The sequence below is a fragment of the Panthera leo genome, chromosome F3 (genome assembly GCF_018350215.1).
Source record: "Panthera leo isolate Ple1 chromosome F3, P.leo_Ple1_pat1.1, whole genome shotgun sequence".
In the NCBI taxonomy this organism is placed as follows: domain Eukaryota; kingdom Metazoa; phylum Chordata; class Mammalia; order Carnivora; family Felidae; genus Panthera; species Panthera leo.
Genome location: NC_056696.1, coordinates 12,658,628 through 12,675,783, shown reverse-complemented (window position 1 = coordinate 12,675,783; position 17,156 = coordinate 12,658,628). Strand labels below are relative to the sequence as shown.

At 42.7% G+C, this 17,156-nt stretch overlaps 1 protein-coding gene across 1 annotated transcript in view; it reads left to right on the top strand.

The window, feature by feature from the left end:
• Positions 1-17,156, top strand: part of F5 (coagulation factor V) — a 75,372-nt gene that overhangs the window by 49,327 nt on the left and 8,889 nt on the right. Inside the window, exons 13-21 of the mRNA XM_042925029.1 lie at positions 52-2,506; positions 5,185-5,359; positions 6,572-6,808; positions 7,654-7,870; positions 10,783-10,962; positions 13,067-13,183; positions 14,047-14,118; positions 15,410-15,510; positions 15,938-16,093. Coding sequence (XP_042780963.1) covers positions 52-2,506; positions 5,185-5,359; positions 6,572-6,808; positions 7,654-7,870; positions 10,783-10,962; positions 13,067-13,183; positions 14,047-14,118; positions 15,410-15,510; positions 15,938-16,093 — 3,710 coding nt within the window. The remainder of the gene's footprint in view (positions 1-51; positions 2,507-5,184; positions 5,360-6,571; positions 6,809-7,653; positions 7,871-10,782; positions 10,963-13,066; positions 13,184-14,046; positions 14,119-15,409; positions 15,511-15,937; positions 16,094-17,156) is intronic.

Below are 17,156 nucleotides of genomic sequence, written 5' to 3'. Positions count from 1 at the left end.
TATATTTTTTGGGACTTAGAGCTCTCTGTTTTCTCTGTCTCTCTTCTGTAGGAACTTGGATATTAACTACAGTGAATTCCAGTCCCAGAAGCAAGAACCTAAGGCTGCGATTCAGGGACGTTAAGTGTATCCGGGATGAAGACGAAGATTCATATGAGATTATATACGAACCTCTGGCATCTACAGCCATGACTACGCGGAAAATGCGTGATTCTTCAGAAAACAGAGGTGAAGAGGACGATGGTGACTATGATTATCAGGAAAACCTGGCTTCCTGGTTAGGAATTAGGTCATTCAGAAATTCATCACTGAATCAGGAGGAAGAGGAGTTTAATCTTACTGCCCTAGCTCTGGAGAACTACTCTGAGTTCATTCCTTCAAGTACTGATCCAGCTATTCGTTCAAATTCTTCTTTCCTGAGTAGCATTAGCAGGCTTATTGTCCATAACTTTGCAGGACCTCACAAAACGCTTCCTCGCCCAGAAGCCACCACAGCTGGTCCCCCCTTGGGACGCATTGGCTTGGACAAGAAATCAGTTCTCAACTCTTCCACAGCAGAACATTCCAGCCCTTATTCTGAAGACTCCATGGAGGATCCTCTCCCATCAGATATCACAGGGATAAGCCTTCTTCCGCTCGATGCAGATGGTTTCAGGAATCAAAAACATGCTAAGCACAATGGATCCGAGAAAGGAAGAGACCACACAACAAAGCATGGGATCTCCCAGGTGGGACTTTCAGCATATAAAACTGGGAGACATTTAAGACAAGGCAACTCTTCTCCTTCCAGAACGGGAGCCTGGGAAGACCTTCCCGGTGACCTGTTACTCTTAAGACAAAAGCACCCATCAAAGATTTTGAACGGGAAATGGCATCCGGCTTCTGAGAAAGGTAGTTATGAAATAGTCCAAGATGCCGATGAAGACACAGCTGCCACTAAGCTGCTGAGCAGCCCTCAGAATGCCTCGAGGACTTTGGGAAAAAGCAGCCCTTTCACAAACAAAGACAGAAAGCAGAGTGGCCACCCCCCATTTTCTGGAATTAGAAAGAAATTTCTGCAAGAAAGACCGGATGGAGGAAACGGTAGATTGAAGAAAAGCCCTTTTTTCATTAAAACACGAAAAAAGAAAAAGGAAGAGAAGCTTGCACACCATATTCCTCTATCTCCAAGGGGCTTTCATCCTCTAAGAAAGGCTAATACCACATTTGCAGACAGGAGACTTAATCACTCATTGTTATTCCATAAATCCAAGGAAACACCTTTTCATCCCACAGACCTCGATCAGACATTCCCCTCTGTGAATCTCAGCCTGATAGCCTCACTTCCTAACCATAATCAGAATCCCCCAAATGACACCAGTCAGACGAGCTCCCCTTCAGATCTTTATCAGACAATAACCCCAGAAGAACGCTATCAAACATTCCCTATTCAAGACTCTGATCAAATGCACTCCACTACAGAGTCTAGTCCTGGATCTCTCCCAGAGCCTGGCCAGATGCTCAACTATGACCTAAGGAACAAGTCCTTCCCTACTGACATTGCTCAGATGTTCCCTTCCTTGGAGCCTGAAGCCTGGCAGACAACCATCTCTGCAGATCTCAGTCAACCAACCCTTTCCCCAGACCTCAGCCAGACAGCTGTTTCCCCAGACCTTGGCCAGATGCTCCTTTCCCCAGACCTCAGCCAGGAGCCTCTCTTATCAGACCTCAGCCAGATGGCCGTTTCTCCAGACCACAGACAAACAACGCTTTCTCCAGACCTCAGCCAGACAGATGTTTCCCCAGACCTCAGTGAGATAACCATTTCCCCAGATCTCATAAAGATGAACCTTCCCCCAGACCTCAGCCAGATGCCCTTCTTCCCAGACCTCAGCCAGGAGACTCTCTCATCAGACGTCAGCCAGATGCCTCTTTCCCCAGACCTCGGCCAGGAGACCCTCTCATCAGATGTTGGCCAAACAACCCTTTCTCCAGATACCAGCCAGACAACACTCTCTCAAGACCTTGGTCAGATACCCCCTTCCCCAGACATTAGTCAAACAGCCCTTTCTCCTGATCTCAGGCAGACATCGTCTCCTCCAGACCTTGATCAGACATCCAACACCTCTGAATTTAGTCATTCATTGCTTCTTCCAGAATTTGGTCAGACTTCCCCTTCTCCGGACCTTAGTCAGGTGCCATCTCCTCCACTATCTTCTATAGTAAATAACACTTTTATACCAAGGGAACTTAACCCACCAGTTGTAATAGGCCTCAGTGGAAATGATGGAGATTACATTGAGATTATTCCAAGGCAGAAGGAAGAGAGCAGTGAAGAAATCATTGATGACACTGATTACGTGGCCTATGATGACCCTTACCAAACTGATGTTAGGACAGACATTAACTCTTCCAGAGATCCCGACAACATTGCAGCATGGTATCTCCGCAGCAACAATGGAAACAAGAAATATTATTACATTGCTGCTGAAGAACTATCCTGGGATTATTCAAAATTTGCTCAAAGGTTTGGCCAAATTTTCTCCATTGATTTTCTCATTTTTCCACTACTGCTAAAAAGATTACAAATAGTCTGAGGAGATAATTCTGGGCAAATTATACTAATTCTGGGAAAATTTAATTCCCCTATTGCAATTTGTCCTATACAATTTCCTTTGTCAATTCTATGATTAACCTCTCTATATTACATGACATTTGGACAATATAAGAACAATCACTGTAAGAAGTCTGTGATATTCTCTAGACAAGCTCCCTCCTCTCTCTTCTTTCATCACTCATGTTCCTACCTCCTTTTCTCGCCCAAGTGCAGAGCCCAGCCTACCCATAGCTATCTGCTAATCTGGCTAATCAGAAGGAATCTCCTTTTGCATTTGTTTACGGAAAAACACATCTTTTAGTTGTTTGCTGATCAATATAAAGTGTATAGCATGTTGGTGAAATTTAATTCAAATTACATGAGATTCCAGTGGCAGAGGCCAAAGATATAAACCAGCTTAGAAACAAAAAGGCAGGTTTATACCTTCAACTGAGGCAGTCATAAACAATGATTTCTTTTGCTTTTAATTTGAATTTTAACTTGGCTTATAGAATGAGTGCTTACTCTCTCCTAAGCATTGTGCTAAGTGTTGAGACTACAAAATAGAATATAAACATACATGACTCCTGCCCCCATGGCACTTGCATCTAGTTGGGCAGGTAGATAAGAGTCAAATGCTCACATAAATAAGTGTAAAATACAACTATGCTAAAGACCGAAAAGGAAAGGCAGATACACGGTGATACGGTGATATGAGAATTCAGGAACCTGACACTGAACATTCTAGACAGAGAGAATAGCATAATGAGGCCACGAAGAAGGAGGAAGCCTGAAGCCTCTGTAGCTGGAGCTCAAGAAGGGGGTGAGTGTAAGAAAACGTTGGGCTCGCTCTACAAAGACCAGATGCCACTAGGCTTTGGGAAGAATTTTGGTGTTTATCCAAAGAGCGTTGAGAAGCCCTTCAAAAGCTTTAGCCATTCTTAGCTTCATAGATTATGTCAGTTCCTTTCCTGGACCTTGTTACTTTCATCTTTTAAATGAAGGAGGTACACCAAATGTCCCCCAAGATCCTCTTCTGCTTTAACATTTCAGGTTCCAGCCATTCTTCAACCAGAGATGCAATTATGTAAGTGGCCTGACTTACAACAGAGGGTTCCTAAGGGATCTACATATGTTTTTAAATGGTTTTCAATTCAATTCTGCTTAAGGATGGAAAGCCATATTGGGCTGGACTCTGGACGTGGCCTGTATTCTGGGATGACAATATAGAGAAAGAAGAGGTTGGGGGCAGGGGGGACAAGGGGCAAGTCTTAGCCAGCAATAGTGGGAGGATCACAGCTTGGTGACCATGCTCACACCATGTCTAATATATAGTTCACAGATTTTATAAAAGCTAACAACTACACTGAAAATCAAAAGCCAAAGTGTAATTAGAGTAAGCAAACACAATATATGGTATGGCTTACAGAAATTATTTCATTAATCTGATGCCTGGCATTTCCATATTAGAACTCTGTTAGCTTACAACACATTTTCACATGACTTCCTATTTAAATGTAGCTCCCACTGCTATATGAGAATAATTTATCTAGGGATTTCTAAGAGAGGCCCTGAAAGAGTAAGATTTAGGGTGTTTCCAAAGCAGAAAGGGATAGAACCAGGTCCTTCAAAATCTTACATCCCATTCCAGATATGCAACCCATGTTTATGGCACTCACAGCTGCTTTGCTGATCCCCATGTGTTCTGTGAAACTATGCTTAGGGTCTGGAAGGATGGGGTCAGTGGTGTAGGAAGACCAGGAGGAAGACAGAGTGGGATTCTCTGTTGGTGGATTGTGGTGCATGACAAATTCTATGACATTGATGGATGAGCTTTCGGCCTGTTTCCATAGGCTTGAGAAATGTAAGAGTCAGTGAGAAAATCTGATGTGCTCTGGCCCCAGACTGAGCTGGTGAACTATGTGAGGAATGATCCGATTTAACAACAGCAAACACGAGAAGCGTGGCTACTTTCATTCACAGGGGTGACCATTGTCAACTGACAGCCCCAAGCTGCCAATCCCATTGCATGGCTTTGTCTGCTTCTGATATTAAAATCTGCTATGTGACTATATGATTATAATTATTCGTTCATTAATACATTAAACAAAAGTTGATCCAGTGCCTGTCATGTGTCAGATGATTTGCCAGGCACTGGAAATTAAATAATGAGCAGACTAGGCACAATCCCTGACCTCATGGGACTTTCACTCTAGTGTCAGAGTCAGATTTTAATAGATAATATCACAAATAAATGATATATACTGTACTGTACATAACAGAGAAATTTAAGAATACTACAGGAATATACTATATACACTATGGTAATACTGTGAACACTTAGAGAATAATATAGACAGATTTCACCTACTCTAAAGGATCATAGGAGCCCTTACCAAAGAAATGATACATGAGCTGGGATCAGAAGGATATTTACTGGCTTAAGTTTTTACTCATTTATAGTTTCGTTCATTTGTACATTATTTATTAAATATCTCTGCTAGACACTGTATTCAGAAGCAGGGATAATTCCTCCAATTCTTCAATGGTCTTTCATTTGTTCTTTTAAACAAATACTATTATTATTGTTGTTGTTGTTATTATTTCAGTGAAGTAGATAATGAAGACATTGACGATGTTCCAGAGAACACCATATATAAGAAAGTGGTCTTTCGAAAGTATCTTGATGGCTCTTTTACCAAACGTGATCCTACGGGGGAGCTTGAAGCTCATCTCGGCATTCTTGGTCCTGTTATTAGAGCTGAAGTGGATGATGTCATCCAAGTAAGTCATCTTTTGAGCATTGTTAAGATCGTCAGAGGAATTTCCACAAGCATCAGGGGGTTGTAAAAGTGAAAGGGGCAGGAGGGCTATGGGTAATTTATTTACTTTCCAAAATGAACAAATAATAACACATCTTTTCAGAGACTGCTTGCCAAGTACAGTAAAACCTTAGATTGCAAGTAACTTGTTCTGCAAGCATTCCACAAGACGAGCAAACATTTCTAATAAATTTGAACTTGATAAATGAGTGATATCTTGCAATATGAGTAGTACATGACGCCGAACGTCACATGATCACAACTGAGCCAATGGTTCTTAAAATTCACTTTGACATACGAGTGCTTTGGATGACAAGCATGTTTCCGGAACGAATTATTTTTGCAAACCACGGTTTTACTGTCGTTTGATAATCTTCAAGAAAAAAAATGATCTCATGATTTTATTTCCCCTTCTGCTGAGCTCCCATTCATCACTGCAAGGGTCAGTTGTTTTCCCTAAGAAACTTTTTTTGCCACCCCAACCTCTCCTGCACATTTAACCGAATAGCTCCTTCCTGGCATTCCCATGAACCCCATTCATACTTTGTTTACAACACTTTTGATCTCCAGATTTTTTAGTTTATTTATTTTGAGACAGAGAGAGGGTGAGCAGGGGAGAGGAACAGAGAGTGGGAGAGAGAGAGAATCCCGAGCAGGTTCTGTGCTGTCAGTGGAGCCCAACGCAGAGCTGGATCTAATGAACCGTGAGATCGTGACCTGAGTCGAAATCAAGAGTCGGTTGCTTAACTGACTGGGCCCTCCCTGTGCCCTGGGTCTCCAGATTTTTAACTTGAATCCATATGTGCACGTGTCTCTTCATCAGGAGGTTGAAAGCTTATTGTTAGCAAGACCCAAACTGCATTCATCTCCACATCTGCAGCACCTATTGTGATCATTTCATTCGAACATAATGTCAGTACTTTTGCTTAGCAGAAGAATAAACATGTTTTGGTATTTCTAGGGTAAACTACTTGGGCCCTATCTCATAGGATATTGTAAAAATCAGGTGAAATAATACATATGTGACTTTGAACCTGCATGCAATTAATATATTCTACTGTATATAGATCTAGGTCTAATTTAATAGCCATCTACTTGGGCCTATAATAATGACATTCTTTAATTTGGATTTTTGTTGATCTTAAGTACATTTGTGGACCATTCCTTTTTCTAGGTTCGTTTTAAAAATTTAGCATCCAGACCATATTCTCTTCATGCCCATGGGCTTTCCTATGAAAAGTCATCAGAGGGAAAGTCTTATGAAGATGATTCTCCTGAATGGTTTAAGGAAGATAATGTTGTTCAGCCGAACAGCAGTTATACATACGTATGGCACGCCACTCCAAGGTCGGGGCCAGAAAACCCTGGCTCTGCCTGCCGGGCTTGGGCCTACTACTCAGCAGTGAACCCGGTAGGTACATCCATTAAAAATTTCTGTCATTCCCCTAACCCTATAACTTGAGTCCACCAAATGGAAGGGTCAAGTTGATCTCCTGTTAGATGTCTGTCTTGTTTTCCATGAGGAATGTGTGAGGATTGTGGCCAGTCGTCTACAGCCACTTGTGTTCAGAGGTCAGCGAGAGAGAAGCAAGTGTTCAGGAAGGGCAGTGGGGATTACTTAAATTATTGAACCTGGTTAGAGTGACTACGTTTGCAGAGGAAGACGTTTATTTGCAATGTCCTCGAGCAAGTATTAGCTTTCTTTAGCTCTGCCTTTATGAAACAGCTACAAAATCAAGACTCGTTCGTTTGGGGCATGGGAGAGAGAGAGAGCACAGACTTCGAGTTCAACCCTCCTGTCACTTCCTGCGTGGGCCTAGGAAAATTACTTGACCTCTCTCGGCCTCAGTTTCCAAAAGTTAAAAATGAGAAAACAGTAGATAGCACACAATAGGCACTTGGTAATATTTGTTCAGTAAATGAGTTTCTTTGTATTTAATATACAGGATTGTTGTCTGAATTAAATAAGACACTACAGGCAAAGTGTTTTGTATATTGGCAGATGCTCAATAGTGATTATAATAGTGTCGATATTGTCACTAATTGCAACATTATCATGACTGCCATGCTGAGATAAAGGATTCATCAGAGGAAGGGAATACGAATGCCACAGTATTTGATAATGATACCTAGGCTTAGTAAGCTATTTCTTTATAATCTTCCAACTCGGGGCCCCTGAAGTTTCCTTTTCTGTATCATCAGAGGAAATCCTGCAAGAGAGCGAAATATGTGCAATTTGTCCCTGCTGTCTTCCAGGAAAAAGATATCCATTCTGGCTTGATAGGTCCCCTTCTGATCTGCCAAAAAGGAGTACTTCATAAGGAGAGCAGCACGCCTGTGGACATGAGAGAATTTGTCTTACTCTTTATGGTCTTTGACGAAAGGAAGAGCTGGTACTATGAAAAGAAACCCCAGTCTCCCAACACTTGGAGACTGTCATCCTCTGAAGAAAAAACCTCCCACGAGTTTCATGGTATCGTCTTCTGACTTTGATCTAATCTCTGACCTAAATCCCCCTGGGTGCACGTGATTCCTGCCCTCGGTCTTCATAAGATTAGACATGAGGTGCTTCTAAAGAGGTGCTTCCGATGTCGCCCGGCAGGTGGCGCTGCAGGTGAAGGGGACAGAGAAGTCTGAAAGCTAGCGCAGGAGCCCGCAGAACTGACCCAACCAGCCAACAAGGAGCCAGTGTGCATCAGTCTATGGTAGCTTAGGGATTAGCACTATTCTGCAGTGTAAACAGTTAATGAACCTGTTCCTTGATCTAAAGGAACAACCATGTATCTAGAAGAAGTGATCACTCATGTGTTCTTTCTTTTATTTTTTTTTAATTTTTTTAATGTTTATTTATTTTTGAGACAGAGAGAGACAGAGCATGAATGGGGGAGGGTCAGAGAGAGGGAGACACAGAATCTGAAACAGGCTCCAGGTTCTGAGCTGTCAGCACAGAGCCCGACGCGGGGCTTGAACTCACGGACCGCGAGGTCATGACCCGAGCTGAAGTCGGCCGCTTAACCGACTGAGCCACCCAGGCACCCCTCATGTGTACTTTCTAAATAAGAACATGACAGTTCCAGCCCTCAGCACTTCCCAGGTGGCATCGGAAGCATCTAGAACAAAATGAGATAGGAAACTGGGTAGTTGGGTCACAGGAGAGTCATGGCAAGAGAGCATTGCTGGGGGGGGGAGGGGTGAGTGGGAAAAGCAAATGTACTCTGAACTCCATTTAGGAATTTTGTCTGCAAATTGTCACTGAATTAAACCTTGGTTTGTGAGCATAATTTGTCCCGGAAACATGCTTGTCATCCAGAGCACTTGTATATCAAAGCGAATTTCAAGAACCATTGGCTCAGTTGTGGTCATGTGATGTTCGGCATCCCGTACAACGCATATTGCCAGACAACACTCATTTATCAAGTTAAAACTTATTAGAAATGTTTGCTCGCCTTGCGGAACACTCGCAGAGCAAGTTACTCGCAATCCAAGGTTTTACTGTAGTTTTAGAGAAAGGCAGAATTTAGAATTAGGTGAAAAACAAAGAGAATGACTTGGGGATTAGAAAAATAAATGAAGACTGAGAAGCCCTGCTTTTAGAGTTTGATGAATGGAGGGAATTGCTGTAAGGTTTCTCATCAGGATGGATCTGTGCTTTGGGTATGGGTAGGTCATTCCATGAAACAGGAAAGGAGAAGGTTGCTTGAGGAATTAAAAAAAAGACTTATATACCACATCCACTTCAGTGCCACCACCACCCCTCCCCCAGCTAGTCGCCACGGCTAAGTAGGTGTATTTTGCCTCCCCTAGCCCATTTACACACTCAGGCTGCCCTTCTGATCTGATCTCACCCGTATAAACGCTTGAGGGTAGAGGAAGGTGAACAACATAATTTATGATCTGCTCCAAAACGCTACCCTCTGACTGCTTATCACACAAAGAAGTTAAAAAGATTCTCTTAAGCTTTCCAGAAGAGTGTCAATGGAAAGCTGACCAATAACTCTGAGCGGAGCTTCCTTTTCTCTTCTAGCATTTCTAGGTTTTTCAGCCTAGGCTACTTGGTGTTGCCTAGGTTACGGGTGGCAAACACACGCTTCTGAAAACCTCCCAAGCTGGTGGGAACGCAATGGCTGCAGACTCAGATAGGCTTGTCAGCTGGCTGTCCCCTTTCCTGTTCAGTACCCTTGAGCCACTGCTTCCGATTCCTCAAAGAAAGAGTAAAATGCATCCGGGATAGTTTAGTTTGAAATGTACTCTGTAATTTGGTAATCCCCATGGCATAGTATTGATCAGGGTATTTGGTAAGCAGACCGCCCGAGTTCCCAGCCTCAGACTCAGCACCTGGCCTGTGCAGTGCGTGTTGTAACTAAGTGGTGAAATAGGGAGTAAATGAAGGAATTCTATTACTCAGTTCAATTTATCAAACCTTTACTGAGCACCTGCTATGTTGAGAGACTTCATTCCACATCCTGATGTAATGATTTAGCAATGCTGACCCAATAATTGCTTGAGACACGTTTCACTCTTAGGAGATCTATTTCCTGCACAGGTGTGGGGTTAGGCCTGGTGTGAGGAGTAGGAAGATAGGTACTCTTTACTTGATGTAACCTTAAGGGTGCCAAAATGACCTTAACTCCTTTTGCTCCCAAAATTCACTCGCGCAGTTCCTGAAGTCCCATAGAGTTCTTTTTACTTTGGAAAAACACTACTAATAAAAACTTCCCTCACTTCAATCTCAGCTAAATGCATGGTAGCCCAGAGCTTTATCAGTAAAATTTTGTATTATTTTTTAAGGTGATCAAATTTGCGAAGTGCTTTAAACACACACACACACACACACACACACACACACACACACACATACACACACACTTCACCGAGGGAGAGTGGACGAAGCCTGAGAACCCCAGACATTTAAGCTGGGAAGAGGGCAGAGGAGCTATCATACAAATGAGACAATAGACATGAACCCTTATGGTCTGCCTTCCTAATTTTGCCTGGAACTTTCTCTGAATTTAGGAGGCCTCAGGGTGATGTGCTGTGTGTGCTCTCAGACTTTTTCCTTTAACCACTGGAGTTCACCTATCTGGCTCGTGTCAGTCTTTCTGTTTTGGTAGTGCAGGCAAATGTCAAGGGTAAGTGAGTGGAGCCCAGGGAAGAAGTGTGAGGTCCAGGGTGAAGAGTGAGAAGCCACATGAGAAGCTGCTGTGGGCTGGCATGAGGAGGAGCTGGAGGGCCCGTCTTAGCCTCCCCCTGGTAGCAGGACACACAGGGGTCCGGACGGGTGGAGTGATAAGAAGATGGGTGGTGAACAGGCCGCCTCCTACTTCCTCACCAGCCCCTCTGCCGGTGTACATGGATTTCTAATCGATTGCACCTCTGTCCTTGCAGCCATTAATGGGATGACTTACAGCTTGCCTGGCCTGAGAATGTATGAGCAAGAGTGGGTGAGGCTGCACCTGCTGAACCTGGGCGGCTCCCGAGACATTCACGTGGTTCACTTTCACGGCCAGACCTTGCTGGAAAACGGCACCCAACAGCACCAGCTAGGGGTCTGGCCCCTTCTGCCTGGTAAAGATCTGCACGCTGTAAAGAGGTCCCGGATGGAAAAAATGGCTAGGGAAGGCGATCTCGGCAATGTAACTGTCCCTCATTCCGTCCTGTGCATTTGCTTCCTAAGGGTCAGGAGTGGGTTCTGGCACAGATCCTGGGCACAGCCATTTCCCCAAACTGCAGACAGAGTATGACAAAGTCAGCCAGTGTAGGCACTGCGTGCAGCTCCTGTGTGCAGGCTCAACTCGGTTCTACGGAGATGTTACGTCTGACGCAGTTTTTTCCAAACCGCACTGTGTCACGTAGGCCAGGTCTTAAACAGATTACAAAATGAATCCCACAGGGCTCAGGCTGCTTTAGCAGCTTTCTGTCGGGAAGGAGATTAAAAACTTACTAGGGTTTTGGGATTCTTGCCTCCGTGAATTCTGTTCCGCACACTCTGACCCTGATACCTTTGGGCAAGTGACTACAGGAATCTTAATCTTAAACTGACTCATGAGGCTGTTGGGGCAGTGCCGGGGGGGAGGGGGGGAGTGTTTTTAAGGATTATAAAAGCTAAAAAATAAGAGGGGTATTTAGAGCTTTCATGTACAAAGTAATGAAAAGGCTTAAACAAACCAACCATCACAAAGGATTTTTATGTGCCAGAGAGTTGTTTTATAGGCATATCTGTGCATTGCAGGGGTGTGAGTGGGGGTGTGAGTGCCAGGGACCCTGATTCTCAAACTGCAATAGGCATAGTGAAATTCTAGGAAGCCGGTTAAAACATAAATGCTAAGGCAGAGATTTTGCTTCTGGAGACTTTGATGTCAGACAAGGGCCCAGGACTCTGCATTTTTAACAAGCAGCCTTGCTTCCACAAATGCTCTGAGAAGCTAGGCAGGGCAGTCAGTCCTTTGCCAGAACTTTGGTTGGGAATTTCCTATGTGGGTCAGCCTCAGTTAGGCACAGAAGTCCAAACAGGACTGGTTTGGTTAAAGGTGGGGGGAAAGAGTGTTCTTGGTTGGTTTGTTCAAGCCGGTGGCTCACTAATGGAGCTATGAAGACCCACTTTATTAAAATCAGGGACAGAGGGGATTAGGTCAAACTTCTGGCTTTTTACCAAATGTAAATTAGCAGATCCATCATCCTTCCCTTGAGCCTGAGAAGCTGGAATTGGCTGGCCCATCCAAATCTTCAAATCTAAGTATCTCCGTTGGAGAGTGGAAGGCTGGAATCTTTTTTCGTGTGTTAGAGGAGGACCATCAGCTATTAATTTTTATTCACCATCTGGGACATAGTCACGAATTACAGTCAACAGAATTTAAGTGTAAACTGGCAATGAGTAGCATTGAAATAACAGAGTGGGTAATCAGAGGTTTCAGAAACGTCCTTCAGTGATTTTCTGAGTCAGTTTATGTGTATCTCTATCCAACTCTGTAAACCTAATAGAAAATTTGAAAACATGGGAGATAGATGTTTTATTCTTATTTTTCTTATGTAAAAAAAGAAACAACAGTGAAATGAAGGGGGAGGAAGGAAACACATACAATATTCCTGAGGCCCAATAATGAGTCATTCAAGGCCGCTTTAATACTTAAGACTGTGAAGCTGTGTTGTATATGGGTTAGCTTGTGACATTAAATGTAGATCAGTAAAAGTTACTTTCTAGTAAGGCATGCTGGAGATTTTTTAAAGTCTGGGCCAATTAACTTTTAGTAATGTGTGTGTGTGTTGTTTCATTAAAAAAAATTTTTTTTCAATGTTTATTTTTGAGAGACAGAGAGAGACAGAGCATGAGCAGGGGAAGGGCAGAGAGAGAGGGAGACAGAATCCGAAGCAGGCTCCAGGCTCTGAGCCGTCAGCACAGAGCCTGATGTGGGGCTTGAACTCATGAACAATGAGATCATGACCTGAGCCGAATTGGACACTTAACTGACTGAGCCACCCAGGCGCCCCTGTTTTGTTTCGTTTTTATCTGTTTGTTACAACTCTAGCCCTGCCTAAAGAGAAATGGATAATTCATAAGTTCTTTTCTAAAACTCCTTGTGATGCAGGGATTTTAGGATTCTTTGACAGCTGTCGACTAATATTAACTTTTAATCTTTGGGTATGTAATGTCGTGCTTCACTTTCTATTTTAGGTTCATTTAAAACTCTTGAAATGAAGGCATCAAAATCCGGTTGGTGGCTCCTTGACACAGAGGTTGGAGAAAACCAGAGAGCTGGGATGCAAACACCTTTTCTCATCATAGACAGAGGTACACTCCGAGCTCCATGGGATGTTTCTAGCAGGGCAGCCCCTGCTAGAATATTATTAACTTTTAAGTTTGAAATACTCAACTCTGGGACTTCTGCATGACAGAGGTACAATCTGTAGCAGTAGCTGCTTGTATTCTGACCCGTGGTCTGATTATACTGCAAACATCAGTCGTCTAGGAACCTTAAACCACATGCTTCAGCCCAAAGGCATGCCTTTCAATTGGGGAACCAGTATAAAGAGTCTTCCTTCATGACATGTGATTCATGGGAAAGTGAGTGGAAGAATTTTTCCAGACTCCTAGAGCAGAGGAGGGAAAAGATACCAGGAATTAAACAATGACTAGGATAGTCTCTGAACTTGGCATTTCAGTATTTGAGAAACAGTTCCCATACGTCCATCCATGCAGCCAGCCAGCCAGCCAGCATTTATTAGGTACCTGTCAAGTACCAAGCACTGTGTCCACATCCAGGTATCTCAGTGGCTGGTATTTTCTTTTGTGATCAGAATGTAAATAGCTCTGTAATTTTTGGTCCAACTTTTGGGAACATAGACTTATAAGGGTAGTACGCAATGTTGTAAAATGGCTTTATTTTAAGATACAAGCAGATGGAAATCAGTTTAAGACTAACTGCATTTCAGGACGTCAGTGGTTTTCCTCTAGGGTATCACTATTTGTTAGAGCACCAGTCTTGCGAGTACATTTACCTCTTATGATCCAACATATTTAGGTCAGTGCCATACAAGGTAGGTGAAACTATTGAATCACTGACCCACCAGAGGTATAATCTCTAGCCACGAAATTTTACTTTGTTAATATGTATTTTCTAAGCAAAAATTATTCATCGTTCTGTTTTTTTGTAGAATGTAAGATGCCAATGGGACTAAGCACTGGTATCATAGCTGATTCACAGATCAGGGCTTCTGGGCATTGGGGTAAGTAGTAGCATCATAGCCTACGAAAGGCACCTCCTATAACTGTGCAGTATACAGCCTGAAAAACCATCCGTGACAACCCTGCCTGTTGAATCTATGGATCATTGCTTGTCTCCAGGCTTTTCTCTACCACAGGAAAGCACCTCTATCTTAAGGTGCTCATCTGGTAGAGGAAGGAGCAAAAAACCTGTTGGCACTCCTTTATCACCGCCTCCCTCCCTGGTGTATAATATTCCTAAGGAGTCTCTCCCCCGGGAGACCAAGAGCTAGGGGTCCTCAGAATCTCTACACAGGCAGTACAGCCTCTCAGCAGGGATTGAGTGAGAAGTGGATCTCTCTCTCTGAGAGAGAGAGAGAATCTGAAGCCGGTTCCATACCTAGCACAGAGCCTGATGCAGGGCTTGATACCCACAAACTGTGAGATCATGACCTGAACAGAAATCAAGAGTCAGATACAACCAACTGAGCCACCCAAGCACCCCCTTTCTTTCTTTCTTTCTTTCTTTTCTTTTTCTTTTTCTCTTTCTTTTTCTTCCTTCATTTTTCTTTTTTTTTTTCTTTCTTTCTTTCTTTCTTTCTTTCTTTCTTTCTTTTCCTTCTTTCTTTCCTTTCTTTTTCTTTTTTTCTTTCTTTTTCTGTTTTCTCCTTCCTTCCTTCCTTCCTTCCTTCCTTCCTTCCTATCCCATACTCTCATGACCATGTGCCCATTTCCAAAACTCTCCACATTCATCCCCATTCCACATTTGATCACAAATGAGATATTCCAGCCAGATTCCCAAGGTCTATTGGCCACATGCCATACTGCCCTCTAATAGGGCCCTTTGCTGTGCTAACCATTCATCTATTCAGAAACTTTGCTGATCACCCACTTTGTGTCAGGATCTCCTTCTAAATTGCCTCACTCTGCCTCAAAGCCCTTCCCAAGATGAAGAGGTCAGTGGCAAGGGATCACGAGCTTCCCATAATCCCTCCCATGTCCTCCGCTTAGGCAAGGCACACTCAGCAGCAACCACACCAACATAGCTGAGAAAAGATAAACACAACCTGCATGCAAGAAAGGGGGTGGGTGGTGGTTGACACCAACCAAGCACAGACCTGAAGCCGAGATTTCATAATCATGAACTGACTTAGTAACTGAGGCCTGTGACAACTGCCTGGTTGCCTAACTTTAATAGAGGCTCCTGCAGAGATCTGGTTTTCCACGGGGACTAAACTTACTTGGGAAATTTCTAGTTGTATGTTTTGGGTTTTTTTTAAGTTCAGAATAAATTTTTTTCTCTTTTGAATTTAGGTTATTGGGAGCCCAAACTAGCAAGATTAAACAATGGTGGATCATATAATGCTTGGATCACAGAAAAGCCTTCAGAAGTTGACCTTAAACCTTGGATCCAGGTATATCTTATTAACCTGATGGTATTTACTGTGCTATAATAATAAAATGACAGTGATTTCATATTTCTCTTTCTTGTTCTTGCAGTGTTTTAGGCACTATTCTAAGTGCTTTACATATTCAAAATGAACCCTATAAAGTCAGTTCTAGCATTATCCTAGATATCCTTTTTACAGATGAAAAAAACAAAGAAATGGAGGGACTGATTAACTTCCAAAAATCACACACAGCTAGTAAGTGGTCAAACTTGGATTCAAGTCCAGGTACTCTGTGCTCAAATATGGATTGTATCTAGCCAGTTTATTAGTTTGCTGACTTGGGTGCTGGCTTTTTAGTTCCAAAGAAAGCTGGTTACACAATGAATTAAGGAAGGTGATATGTGAGTTGTCGACAAGGACAGATCTGCTTAATGGCTTTGCTCTGTTGCAGGTTGACATGCAGAGGGAAGTCATCCTCACAGGGATCCAAACCCAAGGTGCCAAACACTATCTGAAGTCCTACTACACCATGGAGTTCTATGTGGCCTACAGCTCTGACCAGACAAACTGGCAGATCTTCAAAGGGAACAGCACAAGGAACGTGATGGTCTGTGGACAGTTTCTTTCTAAGTCTCAAGACTCACCCTAGGATTACTAGGCTACTATGCCTATGACTATGTCTTTTTAAAAAATACCTTTCTGGGTGGTAGAAATACAAATGGCTTTCTTAGGGCTTTATGAAAGAAAGTGGCAAAATCATGGGTCTGTTATACAAATTAAAGGGATAAGCCTGATTTATGGAACTTCAAAACTCCACACACACAAAAAAATCACTTTTCGATCAAACTAAATGCTCATGCTTCTCAGATTGGGAGATGGTGTAGGGCATTTAATCTGGTTTTGTGCCTTAAGGAGCTCATGCTCCTTAAGCTTGGAGCTTGGCCTCCAAGTTTTGATAATACTAACTTTTACATTTTATTTTGTTCTTTGTTTCAGTGTACTTGAAGGAAATAGCAGCTCTGAGGCAGTGTGCTTTTCGGAAATTTTTTTTTTTTTTTTGCTACCCTGCCTGCGGAGTGACAGTCCCCTGCTGGGTCTTTCAGAGGCTCAGCGGGATTATCCCCAATAACCCGTATGTACCAGCCCTAACTCTTCTCTTCCTCCCTAACCCCCTTGCCAAAGAAAGTTATCAGAATGTAAGGCGTCAGTCTGCCATTATGCTGGTAACTTTGAACCTGTTTCATTTTTCCTGTAAATCACTTACCATTTTACTAGTTTGTATATTATTATTAGCTATCCCTGGTAATAAATTATTTGCACTATACCTTAGAACAGATCATGAAAATCTCAAATTATCGTCCCTACTGATCAGTTTTGGAAAGAGAACACAGGTTACAGTTACACTTCGTAGCTGAAAGACTTTTGCCCTTATACTTATGAGGAACGTTGGTGTGCGGTATTTTTTTTGTATTTTTTTTCTCATTTTGGTATCAGAGTAATACTGGCTTCATAAAATAATTTGGGAAGCATGTTCTGTTTTCTGGGAGAGATTTTCTAGCATTGGTGTTAATTCTTTAAATATTTTTAGTATTCAGCAGTGAAACTATATGGGCCTAGAGATTTTTTTTTCCAGGAACTTGTAAATTACAAATCCAATTTCTTTAGTAGTT